At 45.1% G+C, this 19,666-nt stretch overlaps 1 protein-coding gene across 1 annotated transcript in view; it reads right to left on the bottom strand.

The window, feature by feature from the left end:
- The window catches only part of LOC126336350 (uncharacterized), a 474,839-nt gene that overhangs the window by 75,453 nt on the left and 379,720 nt on the right, over window positions 1-19,666 (bottom strand). The window contains exon 13 of the mRNA XM_049999936.1: window positions 13,163-13,308. Within this exon, the coding sequence (XP_049855893.1) occupies window positions 13,163-13,308 (146 nt within the window). The remainder of the gene's footprint in view (window positions 1-13,162; window positions 13,309-19,666) is intronic.

Below are 19,666 nucleotides of genomic sequence, written 5' to 3'. Positions count from 1 at the left end.
CTGTTGGAACAGCAAGTTCCCTTGCCGGTCTAGGAATGGTAGAACGATGGGTTCGATGACGGTTTGGATGTACCGTGCACTATTCAGTGTCCCCTCGACGATCACCAGAGGTGTACGGCCAGTGTAGGAGATCGCTTCCCACACCATGATGCCGGGTGTTGGCCCTGTGTGCCTCGGTCGTATGCAGTCAGATTGTGGCGCTCACCTGCACGGCGCCAAACACGCATACGACCATCATTGGCATCAAGGCAGAAGCGTCTCTCATCGCTGAAGACGACACGTCTCCATTCGTCCCTCCATTCACTCCTGTCGCGACACCACTGGAGGCGGGCTGCATGATGTTGGGGCGTGAGCGGAAGACGGCCTAACGGTGTGCGGGACCGTAGCCCAGCTTCATGGAGACGGTTGCGAATGGTCCTCGCTGATACCCCAGGAGCAACAGTGTCCCTAATTTGCTGGGAAGTGGCTGTGCAGTCCCCTACGGCACTGCGTAGGATCCTACGGTCTTGGCGTGCATCCGTGCGTCGCTGCGGTCCGGTCCCAGGTCGACGGGCACGTGCACCTTCCGCCGACCACTGGCGACAACATCGATGTACTGTGGAGACCTCACGCCCCACGTGTTGAGCAATTCGGCGGTACGTCCACCCGGCCTCCCGCATGCCCACTATACGCCCTCGCTCAAAGTCCGTCAACTGCACATACGGTTCACGTCCACGCTGTCGCGGCATGCTACCAGTGTCGAAGACTGCGATGGAGCTCCGTATGCCACGGCAAACTGGCTGACACTGACGGCGGCGGTGCACAAATGCTGCGCAGCTAGCGCCATTCGACGGCCAACACCGCGGTTCCTGGTGTGTCCGCTGTGCCGTGCGTGTGATCATTGCTTGTACAGCCCTCTCGCAGCGTCCGGAGCAAGTATGGTTGGTCTGACACACCGGTGTCAATGTGTTCTTTTTTTCCATTTCCAGGAGTGTAACTGAGTACACCATAGCACTCTACATGTTTTCAGCACCTCCAGACACCTGAGTTACACCTTTCACCATCAGAGATGACCGCTCTCGTCACAACTCGCTCTGACGAATCACAATCAAATACTTTAACCACAGGCAGCCTTTGCTCTTCCTTATATTCTGACAGACAGAAAATATAAACTATTACTACAGGGGACAGGCAAAATAATGTGAACAGTGGTAGTAATGGGATGATTGCGTTTGACGGTCATCAACCTAGGTAAGGCACATACCGCGCTGGACTGTGCGTGTTCAATACGGACTAGGCATCAGTACAGGTTGTTTACGAGTAGTGCACACTCATCATTTGCATTCACAGCCCGAGGTCGACGTGCAATGAAAGACGAGCATCAGTAACCATGACAGACAACTTAGGGAATGTTTCAAGAGCAACTGTTTCAACAGTCATGACCTCCTACACAAAACGTGGGAAGGCTCATTGTGTAAACGTTATAGTGGGCACAACTCAAAACTAAATGACAGAGTTCGTCGTCCGCTAACACGAATTGTGTCAAAACCACACAAAATTGCGGCGGCTAAAGTGACTGAACAGTTCAATAACCACTTTCGAGACCCCGTATCTATCGACACTGTTCGCCGAGAACTTCATATAGCGAATATTCATGGATGAGCTGCTATACGAAAACCATTCATGACGACAACCAACGCAAAGAAGCGTAAAACAGGATGTAAGGAGCATAAATATGGACGGCTGATCAGTGGAAACATGTCACATGGTCCAACGCGTCAACGTTTTCGTTATTTCCAATATCGGGCTGCGTTTACTCTGGAGAACGCCAAAAGAAGCCTACAATCCTGATTGCTTCCAACGGTTAAGCCTGGAGGTGGACGTGTGATGGTGTAGGCAGCCATATCATGGTATTCTGCGGTCCCATCATTACTCTCAAAGACCGCGTTACAGCCAACGAGTATGTGAACAATTCAGGTGACCAGGTGCACCCCATGATTCAAAGGCTATTCCCCAACAACGATGCAATATTTCAGGACGATAATGCACCCATTCACACAGCCATGACAGTACAATCGTGCTACGAGGAGCATGCAGCTGACCTGCAGCGTCTTCCGTGTCCAGCACAGTCCCCGGACTTGAAGGTCATGGAACCCTTGTCGGCGGTATTGGAGCGCAGACTCCGGAGCAGATTTCCGCCTCCCTCGTCAGTCGAGGAGTTAGAAGAGGTTCTGATCGAAAAGTGGCAAAACATTCCACTGGAGACTATACAATCATTATATGCCAGTATTCCAAGAAGAACTACGGGCAAATGGGGGTCCAACCCCTTATTAACAAACCACTCCCAAGTAAGTACAGGTGTTCACATTATTTTGCCTATCCCCTGTACGAGGTGCATTCAAGTTCTAAGGCCTCCGATTTTTTTTTCTAATTAACTACTCACCCGAGATCGATGAAACTAGTGTTACTTCTCGACGTAATCGTCCTGCAGACGTAAACATTTTTCACAACGCTGACGCCATGATTCCTTGGCAGCGGCGGAGGCTTCTTTAGGAGTCTGTTTTGACCACTGGAAAATCGCTGAGGCAATAGCAGCACGGCTGGTGAATGTGCGGCCACGGAGAGTGTCTTTCATTGTTGGAAAAAGCCAAAAGTCACTAGGAGCCAGGTCAGGTGAGTAGGGAGCATGAGGAATCACTTCAAAGTTGTTATCACGAAGAAACTGTTGCGTAACGTTAGCTCTATGTGCGGGTGCGTTGTCTTGGTGAAACAGCACACGCGCAGCCCTTCCCGGACGTATTTGTTGCAGTGCAGGAAGGAATTTGTTCTTCAAAACATTTTCGTAGGATGCACCTGTTACCGTAGTGCCCTTTGGAACGCAATGGGTAAGGATTACGTCCTCGCTGTCCCAGAACATGGACACCATCATTTTTTCAGCACTGGCGGCTACCCGAAATTTTTTTGCTGGCGGTGAATCTGTGTGCTTCCATTGAGATGACTGGCGCTTTGTTTCTGGATTGAAAAATGGCATCCACGTCTCACCCATTGTCACAACCGACGAAAAGGGAGTCCCATTCATGCTGTCGTTGCGCGTCAACATTGCTTGGCAACATGTCACACGGGCAGCCATGTGGTCGTCCGTCAGCATTCGTGGCACCCACCTGGATGACACTTTTCGCACTTACATACTGAACTTCTAGCATCTCACATCATTCCTTAGTACTTTCGTATCCCATTTCTTTGCGTATGGATTCTTCATGACTAGCCTCTTAAAATTCAGCCTACTCTTCATCACTTCTACATTGTGACGTGAGTCTGTATCTGCTACTGGATAGGCCAGTTTCTGATTTCGGAATCTCTGTCTGACCATGGTGTAATCTAGCTGGAATCTCCCCGTATCTCTCGGCCTTTTCCAAATATACCTCCTCCTCTTGTGATTCTTCATCAGAGTGTTCGCTGTCACTAGCCTTAAATTTATTGCGGAACTCAATTGGTCTTTCCTCTCTCTCATTGCTAATGCCAAGCCACTCGTAACCCTTCTTGAACTCCTTCCCCATACAATCGCATTCCAATCCCCCATGACTATGATTTCTACCTCCCTTTACGTACTGCTTAACCTGTTCAGCTTGCTGATATACTTTCTCTGTGTCTTCATCTTCAGCTTGCGACGTCGGCTTGTATACCTGAACCGTTACGCCCCATTGTCAGCAACATCAGGGCACCTGTATATTTGTTGGCCAAATACCTGACAGGAATATTAAGTCCTTATGTGGGTAAATGCCCTCATCACATCCGTAATTCCGTGGATTTTGTTAAACGCCTTGATAGCTTCAGGTTGGATGAGTCAGATATCATGGTGAGTTTTGACGTCGTTTCCTTGTTTACGAGGGTACCCCTGCGAGAGTCGCTAGAGTTGATTGGTCAGAGGTTTGACGAGAATACCACTGAACTTTTTAGGCATGTCTTGACTTCCAAGTATTTTCTTTTTAATGGAGAATACTACGAACAAACGGAGGGAGTCGCCATGGGTAGCCCACTCTCACCGGTGGTAGCGAATTTGTACATGGAGAACTTCGAGGAGGAAGCCCTGTCGTCATCCGAATGGAAACCTACTTGCTTTTCCCGTTACGTGGACGACACGTTCGTCATCTGGCCACATGGTATGGATAAACTGCTTCACTTCCTTACACATCTAAACTCCATACACCCCAACATCAAATTCACTATGGAGACTGAAACGGAGGGTAAATTACCTTTCCTTGACGTCTTGGTCAGGAGAAGGGCTGACGGCACCCTAGGTCATGGGGTGTATCGAAAGACAACACACACTGATCTGTATTTGCACGCAGACAGCTGCCACCACCCTTCACAGAGGAATGGGGTACTTAAAACTCTAGTACATAGGGCGCGCACTATCTCTGACACAGAGAGTCTACCCCAGGAATTGGAACATCTGTGAACTGTATTTCGAAAAAATGGGTACTCAGAGTGGCAGATCCAACGTGCTCTCCGCCCAACCACTGCAGCACAACCTGTTGAGATGGATGAAGTCACGAGGGAGGAGGTAGGCACTGCATTTATTCCATACACAGGCGCACTCTCGGGGAAAATCGCCCGCATTCTGAAGAAACCCCGGGTCGGAACTGTGTTTTGTCCTCCGAATAAAACTCGTGCACTGGTGGGGAGCGCCAAAGATGACCTCGGTTTGAGGAAAGCCGGCGTGTACCAGATTCCGTGTCAATGTGGCAAGTCGTATATTGGTCAGACGATGCGTACCGTCGAGGATCGATGCCGTGAACACCAGAGGCACACTCGACTGATGTATCCGAGCAAGTCGGCGGTCGCTGAACATTGTTTGTCGGAGAATCACGCTATGGAGTATGACCGCGCGAGGATTCTGGTACAGACGTCGAGATACTGGGACGGCGTTGTTAGAGAGGCCATCGAAATTCGCACCAATGACGACCTCATAAACCGTGACTGTGGCTATAATCTTAGCAAGGCTTGGGAACCAGCGATTGGGTTAATCAAGAGTAAATCGAGCAAACGCATAGTTGTGACGACGACGGCGGACAGAGCCATCACACCGACGTCATCTAAGACGCCGTCGCAATCTGTTCCACCGCGCTACCGTGGCGCGGACGGCGGAGGGAGCGCGCCGCGGGCGGAGGGTATTTAAATCGGCCGCCGCCGTGACCGAACCCAGTTCCCCCTGAGCAGCCATAGCGTACGGATCTCCGTGCCGGCACGTTCACAGGAGCTCAGTCCGTCAGTTCACCTGATGATGGCGACATGTTTGATCGCCGAAATATTGTGCCCATTGGACACTATAGACCAGCAGTACACCCGTGGATATTTTGATTTCCTGTAAAGAACATCGTCATTGCTTTGCCTTTCTTTGTTATGCTAATTATTACTAATCTGATCACATGAAGTGCCATCTGTCGGACATTTTTTGAACTTTTGTATTTTAATGGTTCTAATAAAACCCCATATCATTCCAAGCATGTGTGTCAATTTGTACCTCTCTATCTACATTATTCCATGATTTATTCAAATTTTTTAATGACTGCCACCCCAGTTCGTGTACCATATCTGTGCACTCTCTTCCCTCCTTCGTGATAATACAAGACGAGGTGCCCTTCCTTGAACTTTTTTAATGTCCTCCGTCAATCCTATCTGATTTGGATCCCACACAGTACTGCAGAAGAGGGCGGAGAAGCGTAAGCGTAAGCAGTCTTTTTAGTATGCGTGGTACATTTTCTAAGTTTTCTTTCCCTATCACTTTATCTATGTGATCATTCCAATTCAATTTATTCGTAATTGTAACACCTAAGTACTTGCTTGGATAGAACCCTTCATATTTGTGTGGCTTACCGCATAACCGAAATTTAGCGGATTCATTTTCGTACTTGTTTGGATGAGTTCACACTTTTCATGATTTAGAGTCGCCTGCCACTTTTCGCATCATACAGATATCTAAATTATATTGCAATTCGTTTTGATCATGTGATGACTGTAAATGACAGCATCATCTGCAAACAAGCTAGGGGGTCTACTCAGATTGTCTTCTAAATTGTTTATGTAGATCGGGAACAACAGAGAGCCTATGACACTTGGGATAGCCAGATATTACTTCTGTTTATGACGTTCAGTCAATTATTACCAACTGTGATCTTCTTGGCAGGAAATCACGAATCCAGTCAGACAGGCGAGACAACACCCCGTAGGCACGCAATTTAATTAGGAGTTGCTTGTGAGGAACGAAGTCAAAATGCATCTGGAAATCTAAAAATATGGAATCAATTTGTTGTCCCCTGTCGATAGCAATCATTACTTCGTGAGACTTAAGTCTTAAGTGTGTCCCCCAAGAACGATATGTTCTGAATCCACGTTGGCTGTTGGCTGTTTGTCAATAACTCGTTTTCTTCGAGGTGACTGATAACGTTCGGGCACAGTATATGTTCCAAAATCCTATCGCAAATCTACGTTAGTGATATGGGTCCGTAATCTATGAATGGAAGTCAAATGTAGCAGGAGCATGGACCAAAGGGAACAGTTTAAGGGAATAGCAGTCATTGCCAACATTACAAGAATAACGGCAGGTAGGCCAGAGCAACAAGATAAGATGAAAACAGGCACGAGGGTAGGTTACAAAATTGGTGCGGGGGTGAGGTGAGTCTCCCCACCACCGCATCTGAATAGGAACGTTGGTCGGATTTTGGCGCGTGGAGAGCACAGTGGGGCCAGCCATGAGACGGACCGAACGCGGGAGCACAGCAGCTCGCAGATTTGGTGAGATAGAAATGAGGTAATATGGCTAAAAATTCACGACAGGGTACGCTCATAGCACGCATTCAACATACCTTCATCGGTACAGGTTACGGTTTTAATTTATTTGCAATAGTTTTCTCTGAAATGTGTTTGTGAAATTTTGCTTTGTGGTAGCGAGCATGCAAAAGGAACCATCAGTTCATGTAGCTATTTCCCAAGTTATAAGCTTCGCTTTTAGCTCAATGAGTGTAGATTGCGTATCGGATGGTAGATCGAGAAATTTCTGTCGCGAAATAATTTTTGGTACTTTCTTTGTGAGTTCAGTTCGCACTTCATTTTGGCGCCAATAGTACATCATTTTTGCCCAGAATCTTTTCTCTGATAGAGGTTATCTACCTTCAGCAGTGGCCTACCTTAAATTTCTAGTGGTGTAATTCATGCATAACGATAAGTGAGTCTTAAAGAATGAATGACGATTTTCCCGCTAAAGACGGTGTAGCCCACTTATGTATTTTTTGTGTTATTATGAAATTATGTGTCATATATTTTTTGCGTTATTATGAAATTATGAGTCATATATGAAATTATTCGTGTAACGTTTTCGTTTTGTCATTGTCCTACCCATGAGAGGTAACGCTGAAGTTTTGTAAGTAAAAAAAAATTGTAATGTGTCGGCTTCTAAAGTTTTCGTCGAAGTAGGAAATAAATCTATTAAATGAGAGCCTTTCAGTTAAGAAATAGTCCCCCGGTCACCTGACACATGAAATGGGTAGGATGCATCTTATTCAGTCCGATTTTCTAAAGTTAATGAAAGACAGAAATAATCTGAAATGTGAATTTAGATAGGCTACCAGCTGCTATAGGACGGCTTTGAGTTCAACCACCCAAGAACGTGTTATCTTAGAGAAACTCGCACCAGTTTCCGTTGGGCATATTTAAAAAATAATTAATTTGTTTATCAAGTTAATCAAATAAGGGTCACAATATAGACACCATTTCTTATGGGCCTGGTATATTAGCAGCCAGGACGCAAAATCGGGTACAATTCTCTAAGGTAACGCGGGGAGATGGTCACACAGGTTCAATATAAACTAAAAATATATAAAGAACGAACATACAGCCAACCAGCAGTCATATAGAAATGGGGTGTGACCACTGTGCAGGGTGGTTGGTGTCTTTCCCGGGCAAGAGGACAGTCATTCCAGTGGACACGCAGACAGGGGCTTACAGATTAAAAGAGGAGCAGTAAGTGGGTTCTTTAGAGTCCGACGCCAGTATTTTGGTCGATGAAGTAATGCAACACAGTGGAGAGTAGAGGCTGTCCATCTAGTGTTTCGAACAACAGAAAGTCCAGAGCGTTATACACTGCCGGAAAAAAATTAGTACACCCTTTTAGAGGTTTCCAATTCACTGAAGATTGATTGTTGCAACAATGCATATGCAATACGTCGAATGATTACAATTACAGATCAATAGCACAAGCGGTTCTGAGGTTAACAGTGGTCGACCAATGTTGAAACATTCGTGCTAGTACGTTGTGTGGCCTCCTAGGGCAGCAGTGCAGGCTCAGACTCTGGAATCCGGTCGATCGTACAGGTGGCGAGTACTAGATGCGGTATTCCACACCTGCTCGATCTGCTCACGTAGTCCTGTAAGAGTTGTCGGTTGATAGGTCGCGCGAGTCACTTCTCGTCCCATCATATCCCACACGTGCTCCACTGGAGACAAGTCCGCAGATCGTGCTGGCCAGAGACGTTGCTGCACGTCTTGCAAAGCACGGTGGGTTTCACTGGCAGTGTGAGGGCGATCATTATCCTGTTGGAACAACACATCACCTTCCTGTTGCAAGAATGGCAAAAGAACGGGTCCAACAATACTCCTTACGTACCGAGCGCTGGTTGGCGTCTCCTCTAGAAACACAAAAGGTGAAAGAGTGTTGTACCTTATCGCACCCCAGACCATAACGCCTGGGGTAGGGCGGGGCAGCGTGCCCTGGACTAACGTGCTCAATGAGACAGCGCTTCCTAGGTCTACATGGTATGTGCAAACGACCTCACTTGCGTACAGGCAGAAGCTGCTTTCGCCGCTGAAGACCACGACGCGCCATCCCGTCTTCCAAGTCGCCCTCTGACGGCGCCAGTTGAGCTGAGCACATGGGTGTTGTGGCGTGTGCGGAATTGGGGCAAGAGGTGTGCGTGCCCTCGCAACAGCTCGTGTTGACGTGTCTTGGGTCATAAGCCCATTTATATGAGCTATGGCATCTGTGCGATCTATGACTGCTGCCCTTATAATGCGTCAGGCAAATCCAACACCTTCCATGAAAACCCTGACATGATAAGCAAATCCAGTAGTATGTCACATAGCTCCGAATAAATCGTGACATTAAATTAACCAAAGTAATACGAGTAATGAGTGAGCAAGTGTAATACCACAGACTAACACAAGAATGCGTAAATGCATGTCGTACCTTCCCACCGTGAGAGAGACGCAGTTCCGAGGGGAGAAACGAGAACAGAAGCCGAGAGCAGAACAGTGTTAAGGCCCTACGATAAGGAACGGACACCCACGTTTCCATCTAATCGCTAGGTCCACACCTCAGCCGCAAGTTTTGCCGTGAGACTTTTTCGCGTCTCTGTTATGTTGCAAACTTTAAAAACATTGCCCCACCACGAAAAGTATAACGCTTCTCATTGGATAGACAGTATTTTTGTAGGTGGAATTTAAGGCTAACATTGAGACCCTGATTAGTCAGATGAAAACACAGCCAGATAGTTTTTTTTACCAACTTCGGTAAATTGTAGTAAGGAGAAGTTAGGAGAGTTGCTTCTGAGACAGCGAGGTGAGCAGAGCTGTGCTGCCCACCGCCCCCCGACGAACACCGACAAGGTAATGAACGCACGCGATGCCGCATAACAGGGCATAAAGCTTCACTCAGAACTGCAGAAGTCTCATCTGTTACACCCCCTTTTTGCGTAATACTAGTGTCGATCGTCAATTAAAGCTCATGGTATTCACATTTGCCACTTGAAGAACAGGTCTGAAACGCGATGATTTTTCTTTTATATAGTTATTGAGAAGCCACATCAGCTGCTGTAATTTACGACAAGTTAGATAAGTAATTAAAGACAATTGAGGGTGACTGTAGACCATTTTGATAGTTTTCTCTTTTGTGAAAGTTAATTTAAACCTAGATTATAGGTGTGATATGCCATAGGTGATCCTTCTACCCATTGTAGAACTTGGAAACCCATTCAGGGAATATTCGTTCACAGTTTTGTTGAACGCAGTTGGTTTTTACCATCCTGCATTAAAACATTTCCTTTTATCAATAGTGCAATTTATAAACAATGTTTTTTGAGTAGAATAAAATTTCCAATGGTAAACTTTACTGATTTTTCGACGTTATTTTACCAGCCAACTAAAAATAGGAAAGCCTTGAACCCCTTCCACTTAATTTAGATAGTATTAAGATTCTTTTACAGGGAGTGCAGTGGAGCTTACGCTGAAATCATTAATTTTTTGGTTATATCATCGCTAGTCTCACTGAACTCTTCTGAATTCTACATGTCATGTGTGGACTGGCTTCTTCTTACCAGCAACAGGTCCCAGGTTCAAACTAGTCAATTCCCTAAAAAAAACACGCTCAGAGCGTCGTTGCGCGAAAGTGGTAGGGAGACACGATATAGAACAAACAGACACCACGCAGAATGTTAAAATAATACGACGCTGGCGGGCCGCTCCTCTGAGTGAACGTCCAGAAACTCGTCTACGATGTGAAAATGTTGAAGTGATCACTGATGCCAGCATCGTTGCAAAACTGATGGAGCATGTTCTATGTGTGTAGCTATTCTCCGAAAGAGCCATCACGCCACTCTCTGGGTCACAATTTCATCCCTTTCAGACCAACTCGATTGTCTGCAGAAAACGCGAGTGACATGGTTGCTGTTATGCCGGAGCCAAGGTACCGCCTGAGGGCTGGCAACCCATATTACACCACAGAGGGCGGGGTTGTCTATGTCTAAGGCGTACCAAAAGCACCATGGTAAACACCGGCTATTTACATACAGACATTCCGAGCACTACTTCCCGCAGGGGGAGCTCAAGCCACGGCCCGCAGCAAGTATCACTACGCCAAAACCTGATTGGCTGGAGACAGCTATTTAGGGGCTAGAACCAGCCCTGAAGTACACTTCACTCCGGATGCCGACCTCGTGGACTTCGACCGCTTTACACATTTGAACCGCACTGAGACTTCTGGGTGTCAGTATTCCCTATGAAAGGCATGACACAGATGGCGCTCTGGTTGCCATGCCACTCCGCTTTCTGTTGGCGGACGACGCTGAAACCATTATCAGTACATCTACTGTCCTGCACTTAGCATTTGCTGTCATCCGATGAAAATCGACGTCATTTTTAGGTGCACTATTTTCTTTTCCCGCGGTGTAGCTGTTATACGCTTGAAGGTTGCACGTGCGGCTGTTTTCTTTAGAAGTGAGAGCCATATTGATTTTGCTGTTTATACGTGATAGTTGTGAGGGGTTGTGTACACGGTGACCACGACTGATTTTGTTTATGCCGTTTACTGAAAATTGTCTTTTAATTTTACGATATCGTAATGATCTATTTTGTATGTCAAACTGTACAGCAAACCATAATGAGCAAATAACGCGGGTTGTCAAAAAATGGCTCTGAGCACTATGGGACTTAACACGTGTCGTCATCCGTCCCCTAGAACTTAGAACTACTTAAACCTAACTAACCTAACATCATCACACACAAGCATGCCCGAGGCAGGACCTGCGCCCGTAGCAGTCGCGCGGTTCCGAACTGAGCGCCTAGAAGCGCTAGACCACCGCGGCCGGCAACACGAGTTGGCCTATGGATTGTTGATAGTACCTTGCGTTAGTGAGGACGTTGATCAATGTTTGAGTGCTAAGGAAAGTAGCCTTAATTATGTTTGAGTGTTGACTTCTGGTTTGTTTTCATGCGCCTCCCTGCAGAGGCTAGTTTTATTGTTACTTTGACCAGGAGTCAAATTTTGTAAACTGTTATTGTTATTGGTCTGATTCTATCTGCTAGAGCAAAGGTTTCGAGTTTTGTTTCCATTTTGCAAAAGGTATTTTGTTATTGCCTTATTGAGACCGGATTTCAAAAACTGGGCTGTAAATTACGCTCTTCTTTGTTATCAGTTCACTGTTGTCAAGAATATACGACAAAAAGCACCAACACAGCTGTATCTTGAGAATGTCCTTATTCTCTCACACGACTAGTTTCCGCGGCGCACTGCCTCCAGCCTCAGGCCCCACAATTACCTAAACAGTATTTAATTTCCTTGACGCAGCCTGTGGGATCCTTGTTATTAGCTCCCCGTGGTTGGTTGGTTTTGGGGAAGGAGACCAGACAGCGAGGTCATCGGTCTCATAGGATTAGGGAAGGACAGGGAAGGAAGTCGGCCGTGCCCTTTGAAAGGAACCATCCCGGCATTTGCCTGGAGCGATTTAGGGAAATCACGGAAAACCTAAATCAGGATGGCCGGACGCGGGATTGAACCGCCGTCATCCCGAATGCGAGTCCAGTGGCTCCCCGTGTGTTAGTAACAAGGATCCATCAGTGAATGCGCCAAGGAAATCAAATACTCCTTTGGCAGTGATGGGGCCTGAGGCTGGAGGTAATGTGCCACCGAAACTAGTCGTGTGAGACAATAAAGACATTCTCAAGATACGGCTGTGGTGGTGCTTTTTGTCGTATATGTCATCCGTTGTCCATGCAATAAGATGGACATCCATAAATCTCGAGAATAATTTTTATATTTAGTACGTAATATGCATAATTGAACCGACGGCCGTTTAACCTCTAGCCCTACGCTACATATTAACTCATTTTTAAAGTAAGACATTTGAAGCTGTTTTGCAAATGGTAGACTGAGTCTTTAAGGAATCTTGGGTGGATGTGGGGTTACTGATAGACATCAACACCGTACATGAATTTCATAAATTTCGCGTAATTTTTGTAGCTGACGGAGGCGAAAAGCGATTTTATATATTTCTGGAGAGAGAAAAACTCTGTGGGGATTGCTTGCGGACAATACTTGTCACGATAACGTAGCATCTTTTGACCTCGAACGTCAGATGCCAACTAAGTTAAGCCAGACTGTATGTCATTACTGTATCCAAAACCCTCTATAATGTGTTTTACGTATTCTACTCTTCGTGTGACTGCTTGTCCACCAAGTAGTTACGTTTTCCTGGAAGCCATCCCTTCATCTGGTGAGGGTATTCCGTAGACTTTTTCGTCTATGCTCGTCTGTATTTCTTTATTTCATACTTGAATCACTGTCAGCTTATAAAATACGAATTTGCAGTGCGGCAGGTGCCATTGCTGGTTTGGGAAGAATGCGGTGCTCACTTACCTGCAGTGTGACTGTTGAGCCAGGAGACAGGTACTGCGGCTGAATGCGCAAGCGCGTGGTGAGCCCGGGCGTCAGGTAGATCTCGAGGTCGTTGCTCAGACCTACAGCCCCAGAGCCGCAGGAGCTGGGCACCAATCTGCCAGGCACTGCAAACACCACACCACACCATACACTTGCGCTCACACCCTTGACACACACACACATACTGCTATACAGAGTCCAAGAACAAGCGCACAGGCACTATCAACAATCATGCGATAAAAAAAAAATATATTCGAGCAGAATTAGACCTTGCATGGTGCAGTTTATTAAGCGATGTCTTAAAAAGTGGGATTTTGATCTCTCAGGTTTTGTCGGCGTGGTACATTTTATGTACAATGACGGCTGATCCTGTGTCTTCTTTAGAAACAGCGAGTTTTGCTGTTTTGTTTACCCGATGCCTAGACTTCAGGTCTGTGAACTAATGTTGGCCTCGTACCGCTGTTTATAGCTGAGCTCGATTCCCGACGCCCACTGCGTCCTTTGACACGCTTTTGTTTTTCAGAATCCCGACTGGTATTCCGTGCAACGAACAAGTATTCGCTGCAGTGATAGATGTGATGGCCGGGGGGGGGGGGGGGGGGGGGGTATCTTAATTAACTGATTGCCCGGTATTGTTTAAAGTGAAAGCTCCATCCTGTTTATCAGGTTTCCTGAGGTCTTTGTTACGACTTACTTCTAAAGAGGAGAACACGGCAAGTGCCATAATCCAATTTCCCAGAAATTTCGCTCAGTGGAAGAGGGGTCAAAATAAACGAATACATATCGCGGCCTGTCCGTAGTGATTTGACCGCTTGTGAGAAAGCGGCAGTCGTTCGTTTCAAGGTACTTTATTTGCCTTTAGCGAGTAAATAGTGAGACAGAAGCGATGGTACACTCGCTGCCGTCACTGCTTAACGCTTTTGAACCCCGTGTTCGAAACCAGATTATTATAATTACTTTTGTTTTGCGTTTATATGACAATATCGTTAGATTACTACACAAATGTTTTTCATTGTAAACTGGAATAAGGTTGCCTTTTCGTCTACTAACTGTGTTTTTGGTGAATGACTAAAAAACTGAAAGCAATAAATAAATGGAAAAATTATTTGAATTTTTTTTTCGTTGAAATTCTTCTAGTGTATCTTGATCGATAATCAACCGCAAACAACAGTTTTCGGAAAAGCGATCCTTTATGTGCAGTTTGCAGCGAAATTATTGCCAATGTGTGAAATCTTCAGCAATGTTAACGACGTTTCTCTCCCGATTGAGGTACGTAAGTAGAAATTTCGATGTGCCAAACCTGCCTTCGCGCGATGCTCCTGCTGTTCGGAATTTCTGTTTCGATTGTGTCTACAATCGGCATCACCTAAGGAAATCTATTAAAGCTTGCTGAAGAATAAACATAATAAAATATAAAAATTACGAAGTGATATAAGATGAAATTTAAGAATATGAGAATTTTAAAAAATTGTAACCCTGAAAGTACCATTCACGCATATACTATATAAAAAAATATAAAATTTGTTATGTAAGAAAGTTGTAATTTTACAGCTAATATGTATCGCCTAGCTTGATAAGAAACATTCATGTAGTAACCTGCTACAGACATAGGTAGAAAAAAGAAAAAACATGAACGAAATAAGAACAATCAGGTTTCGAACACTGGGCGAAAAGCGAAACGCCGTGACGCTGGCCACTGTGTAACCAACCGGGTTGAGCTGACAGCGCACTAAAAGGCATCTAAAGTATGTTGAAAACTCTGAAGGTCGTTTTTCAGAAACGGTCGAGTTTCCACTGGGAGAAGCTCCTCATAATAGGACACGCTCGTGATCAACGACCAAAAAATTTGAAAGAAAATATTTCTGCTCTACAAAAATGTACAGTTTATGGACAATTTCTTTTCGCGTTTGATCGCAAATTTAGTTTGAACGTGGAGCTGCACTGTTGCCACGTCCCTTTGTCATTCTAAAGTGCGTTAGAATACTTGATGTATTCTTCTTTCCCTTACCTTTTTTCAGTTTTTACATATGGGTAGTGAACACAGGTGTATTCTAGAAGGCTCTGTCTACCGAAACCTAAGTACAGGCGTATCTAGAACGTTGTGGCTTAGCTGCAACCATAGATCTTATGATATATATTTGTTTGCTTCTTGCTTTGGGAATTTCAAACATGTGGGTTTCACGGCTATTGCTGTTATATCTCAGTGTATGCGTTTTCTGTGATAGAAAAGCCAAGAATAAAGAAATTTAACACCAAACTGAGGTTTCGTGGCAACCAGTTCAAAGCAATGTCGAATTATACACATCATTTGGTTCAACAACCAGCTTGAGAAATTGAGTGTACAGCCATACAATACACTCACAAACATTCATTGCTGTTACAAAGGCAATGAAACCTAAACGAAGGTTCAAATGGCTCTAAGCTCTATGGGACTTAACATCCGAAGTCATCAGTACTCTAGACTAAGAACTACTTAAACCTATCTAACCTAAAGTCATCACACACATCCATGGCCGAGGCAGGACTCTAACCTGCGACCGTAGCAGCAGCGCGGTTCCGGACTGAAGCGCCTAGAACCGCTCTGCCACAATGGGCGACCTAAACGAAGGGATCCGGTAAATACAATTCTTCTTACAAGGGCAACCCCCTGTCGCAACTCCCCCCCCCCCCCTCTCCCCGATAAGATAGTCCATCGGGTACCCCGTCAAAAACTAAACAAAGATGAAGCATGAAGAAGGTGTACTGAGCTGTGAAAAAAGAAGCAAAATAGAAACAGTGAATGGTCTAAGCTCAAGGTGTGCAACATCGAGCAAATTTGTAAAGACATGATGTCATGGTTATGTGGTAACGGTGTTGGACTGCAAAGCGAAAGATCCATGTTCAGATCCCCGTCTTGCCCGATTTTTTTCACAAAATGATGTGTCTGTTCTCCTTCTGTAGTCTTGGCATTTGTCGCACTATATATATTTATATACACGTCAAGTTCCATAGGACCAAATTGAGCAGCAAATCTCCAAGGTCCCGAAATGTGTCAATACGTGAAAATGCAACATAAAAGTAATAACAGACAAAAATAAAATGTTTATGAACCCGATAAAAGTCAATCCATAAGTTTAAGTAACGCAGTCAACAATATAACATAAGAATCAGCTTAATTTTTCAAGCAACTCCTCAACAGAATAGAAGGAGTGAACCATGAGAAAACTATTGAGTTTCGAAATGAAAACGCGTGGGTTACTGCTAAGATGTTTGAATTCTTGTGGTAGCTTACTGGCAATGGATGCCACAGTATACTGCACACTTTTCTGCGTAAGAGTTAAGGAAGTCCGCTCCAATAGCGCGTGTGATTTCTGCCGAGTATTAACTGAGTTAAAGCTGCTTATTCTTGGGAATAAGCTGATATTGTTAACAAGAAACGACAGTTCAAATGGTTCAAATGGCTCTGAGCACTATGGGACTTAACATCTGAGGTCACCTGTCCCCTAGAACTTAGAACTACTTAATCCTAACCAGCCTAAGGACATCACACACATCCCTACCCGAGGCAGGATTCGAACCTGCGATCGTGGCGGTCGCGCGGTACCGGGCTGAAGAGCCTAAAATCGCTCGGTCACTTCGGCCGGCTATATTGAGAGGCTAATGTCAAAATATCCAGGCTAGTAAACAGGGGTCGAAAAGAGGTACGCGAACATAGGCCAATTATTGCCCGAGCCGCCCTTTCTCAGCCAAAAATATCCTTCTAGAATTGGAAGCGTAGCCCCAAAATATAATACCATACGACATAAGCGAATGAAAATAAGCAAAGTAGACTAATTTTCGTGTCGAACTATCACTTACTTCAGATGTCGTTCGAATAGTAAAAATGGCAGGATTAAATCTTTGAACAAGATCCTGAAGGAGGGCTTTCCACGACAGTTTACTATCTATCTGAATACATAGAAATTTGAACTGTTCAATTCCACTAATCACACGCCCATTCTGCGAAATTAAAACGTCAAGTTTTGTTGAATTGTGTGTTAGAAACTGCCAAAACTGAGTCTTACTGTGATTTAGCGTTAGTTTATTTTCTACAAGCCATGAACTTGTGTTATGAACTGCACTGTTTGAAACCTAGCCAGTGTTGAACACACAACCAAAAATGGTTAAAATGGCTCTGAGCTCTATGGGACAACTGCTGTGGTCACCAGTCCCTATAACTTAGAACTACTTAAACCTAACTAACCTAAGGACATCGCACACATCCATGCCCGAGGCAGGATTCGAAGCTGCGACCTTAGCCGTCGCGCGGTTCTAGACTGTAGCACCTAGAACCGCTCGGCCACCCCGGCTGGCTGCACACAACATCCTTTACTACCCAAGCTAGTGTCATCAGTAAACAGAAATAGTTTACAGTTACCCGTAATACTAGAGAACATATCATTTATATAAGTGATATTCATTGGTTGTAGAATCTGAGTCATGTGTAAGAGTAAATGTGATGAATAGAGGAAGCAGGGAGATGTCGCGAAGGCCTCTCACAGAAATCTAAATAACAAATATACGGCTATGACCTATAGTGCTATTCAAAAGGAAGCAACATATTTGAAACATTTATTGTTTCCAAACTGCAATAGATAGAAACCCAATTCCAGCGTTCTTGGAAAGAGAAATGTTCAAATTTACATAGGTTCAGTGTGAACACCAGGTGTTACACGACAGATTTCAAAACGGTGGCTCGTTTCCTGCCACACACGAAGCAGCTGGTCTCCCGTCATCGAATTCATTGCTTCGGCAATGTGATGTCGCAGACGTTCACGATTATCAGCCTAAGGAGGATAAAAATGCTACCTTTTACTTAACCCCACAGATAAAAGTCACAAGATGTGAGGTATGGAGACTTGGGTGGCCACCACCGATGAAGTTCAGCTTCTCCTCCTGCTCTTCCAATACAAAGTGCTAGACAAATTCTCTAATCACGCCTGACGTTACCTGGATGACACCTTTCCAGGACTTTGGATTGGAAGAGGAGGAGCAGATGATGTTCATCGGCGGTGGCCTCCCAGGTCTCCATACATCACACCTTGTGACCTTTACCTGTGGAGCTATGTAAAAGACCACGTTTTTACCCCCACTGTTGAAAGTCTGCGACGAGAGACGTCTGTTTCGTGTATGGCAGGAAATGAGCCACAGCTTTGATATTTGTCATGTAACATATGGTGCTCACACTGAATGAGTAAAAGTTTTTACTTTTCTCTTTCCATGAACTTTGAAATTGTTTTCCCATGTTTCGTAGGTTGTAAGTGATAAATGTCTGAAATCTGTTCCTTCTTTTTGAATATCCCTGTATGATACAACATAGCCATTCAAGAGTGAAAACATCCAAAAGGGAACGCAAGATTTATAACATGTACTGTAAGTAGGCTGTTTAGGTTTTTATGTCGATAACGCCATGCAACGCTCTATATGAAAATCACTCACTGTGCTGTGTGCTGTCTGAGGCTGGTCGGCATTGTTGCAATATTTGCTATCGTAGTGTTGGACAGGGATGTTAACAGCGCGTAGCGTTGTGCAGTTGGAGGTGAGCCGCCAGCAGTGGTGGATGTGGGGAGAGAGATGGCGGAGTTTTGAGAGCGAATGATCTGGACGTGTGTCCATCAGAGAGAGTAAATTTGTAAGACTCGATGTCATGATATATATATATATATATATATATATATATATATATATATATATATATATATGACGTGTGTCCATCAGAGAGAGTAAATTTGTAAGACTCGATGTCATGCTATATATATATATATATATATATATATATATATATATATATATATATATATATATATATATATATACTCCTGGAAATTGAAATAAGAACACCGTGAATTCATTGTCCCAGGAAGGGGAAACTTTATTGACACATTCCTGGGGTCAGATACATCACATAATCACACTGACAGAACCACAGGCACATAGACACAGGCAACAGAGCATGCACAATGTCGGCACTAGTACAGTGTATATCCACCTTTCGCAGCAATGCAGGCTGCTATTCTCCCATGGAGACGATCGTAGAGATGCTGGATGTAGTCCTGTGGAACGGCTTGCCATGCCATTTCCACCTGGCGCCTCAGTTGGACCAGCGTTCGTGCTGGACGTGCAGACCGCGTGAGACGACGCTTCATACAGTCCCAAACATGCTCAATGGGGGACAGATCCGGAGATATTGCTGGCCAGGGTAGTTGACTTACACCTTCTAGAGCACGTTGGGTGGCAGGGGATACATGAGGACGTGCATTGTCCTGTTGGAACAGCAAGTTACCTTGCCAGTCTAGGAATGGTAGAACGATGGGTTCGATGATGGTTTGGATGTACCGTGCACTATTCAGTGACCCCTCGACGATCATCAGAGGTGTACGGCCAGTGTAGGAGATCGCTCCCCACACCATGATGCCGGGTGTTGGCCCTGTGTGCCTCGGTCGTATGCAGTCCTGATTGTGGCAC

This window comes from Schistocerca gregaria, chromosome 2 (genome assembly GCF_023897955.1).
Source record: "Schistocerca gregaria isolate iqSchGreg1 chromosome 2, iqSchGreg1.2, whole genome shotgun sequence".
NCBI lineage: Eukaryota > Metazoa > Arthropoda > Insecta > Orthoptera > Acrididae > Schistocerca > Schistocerca gregaria.
Note: the sequence above shows the minus strand (reverse complement) of the source record. Positions and strands in the feature narration are given on the sequence as shown.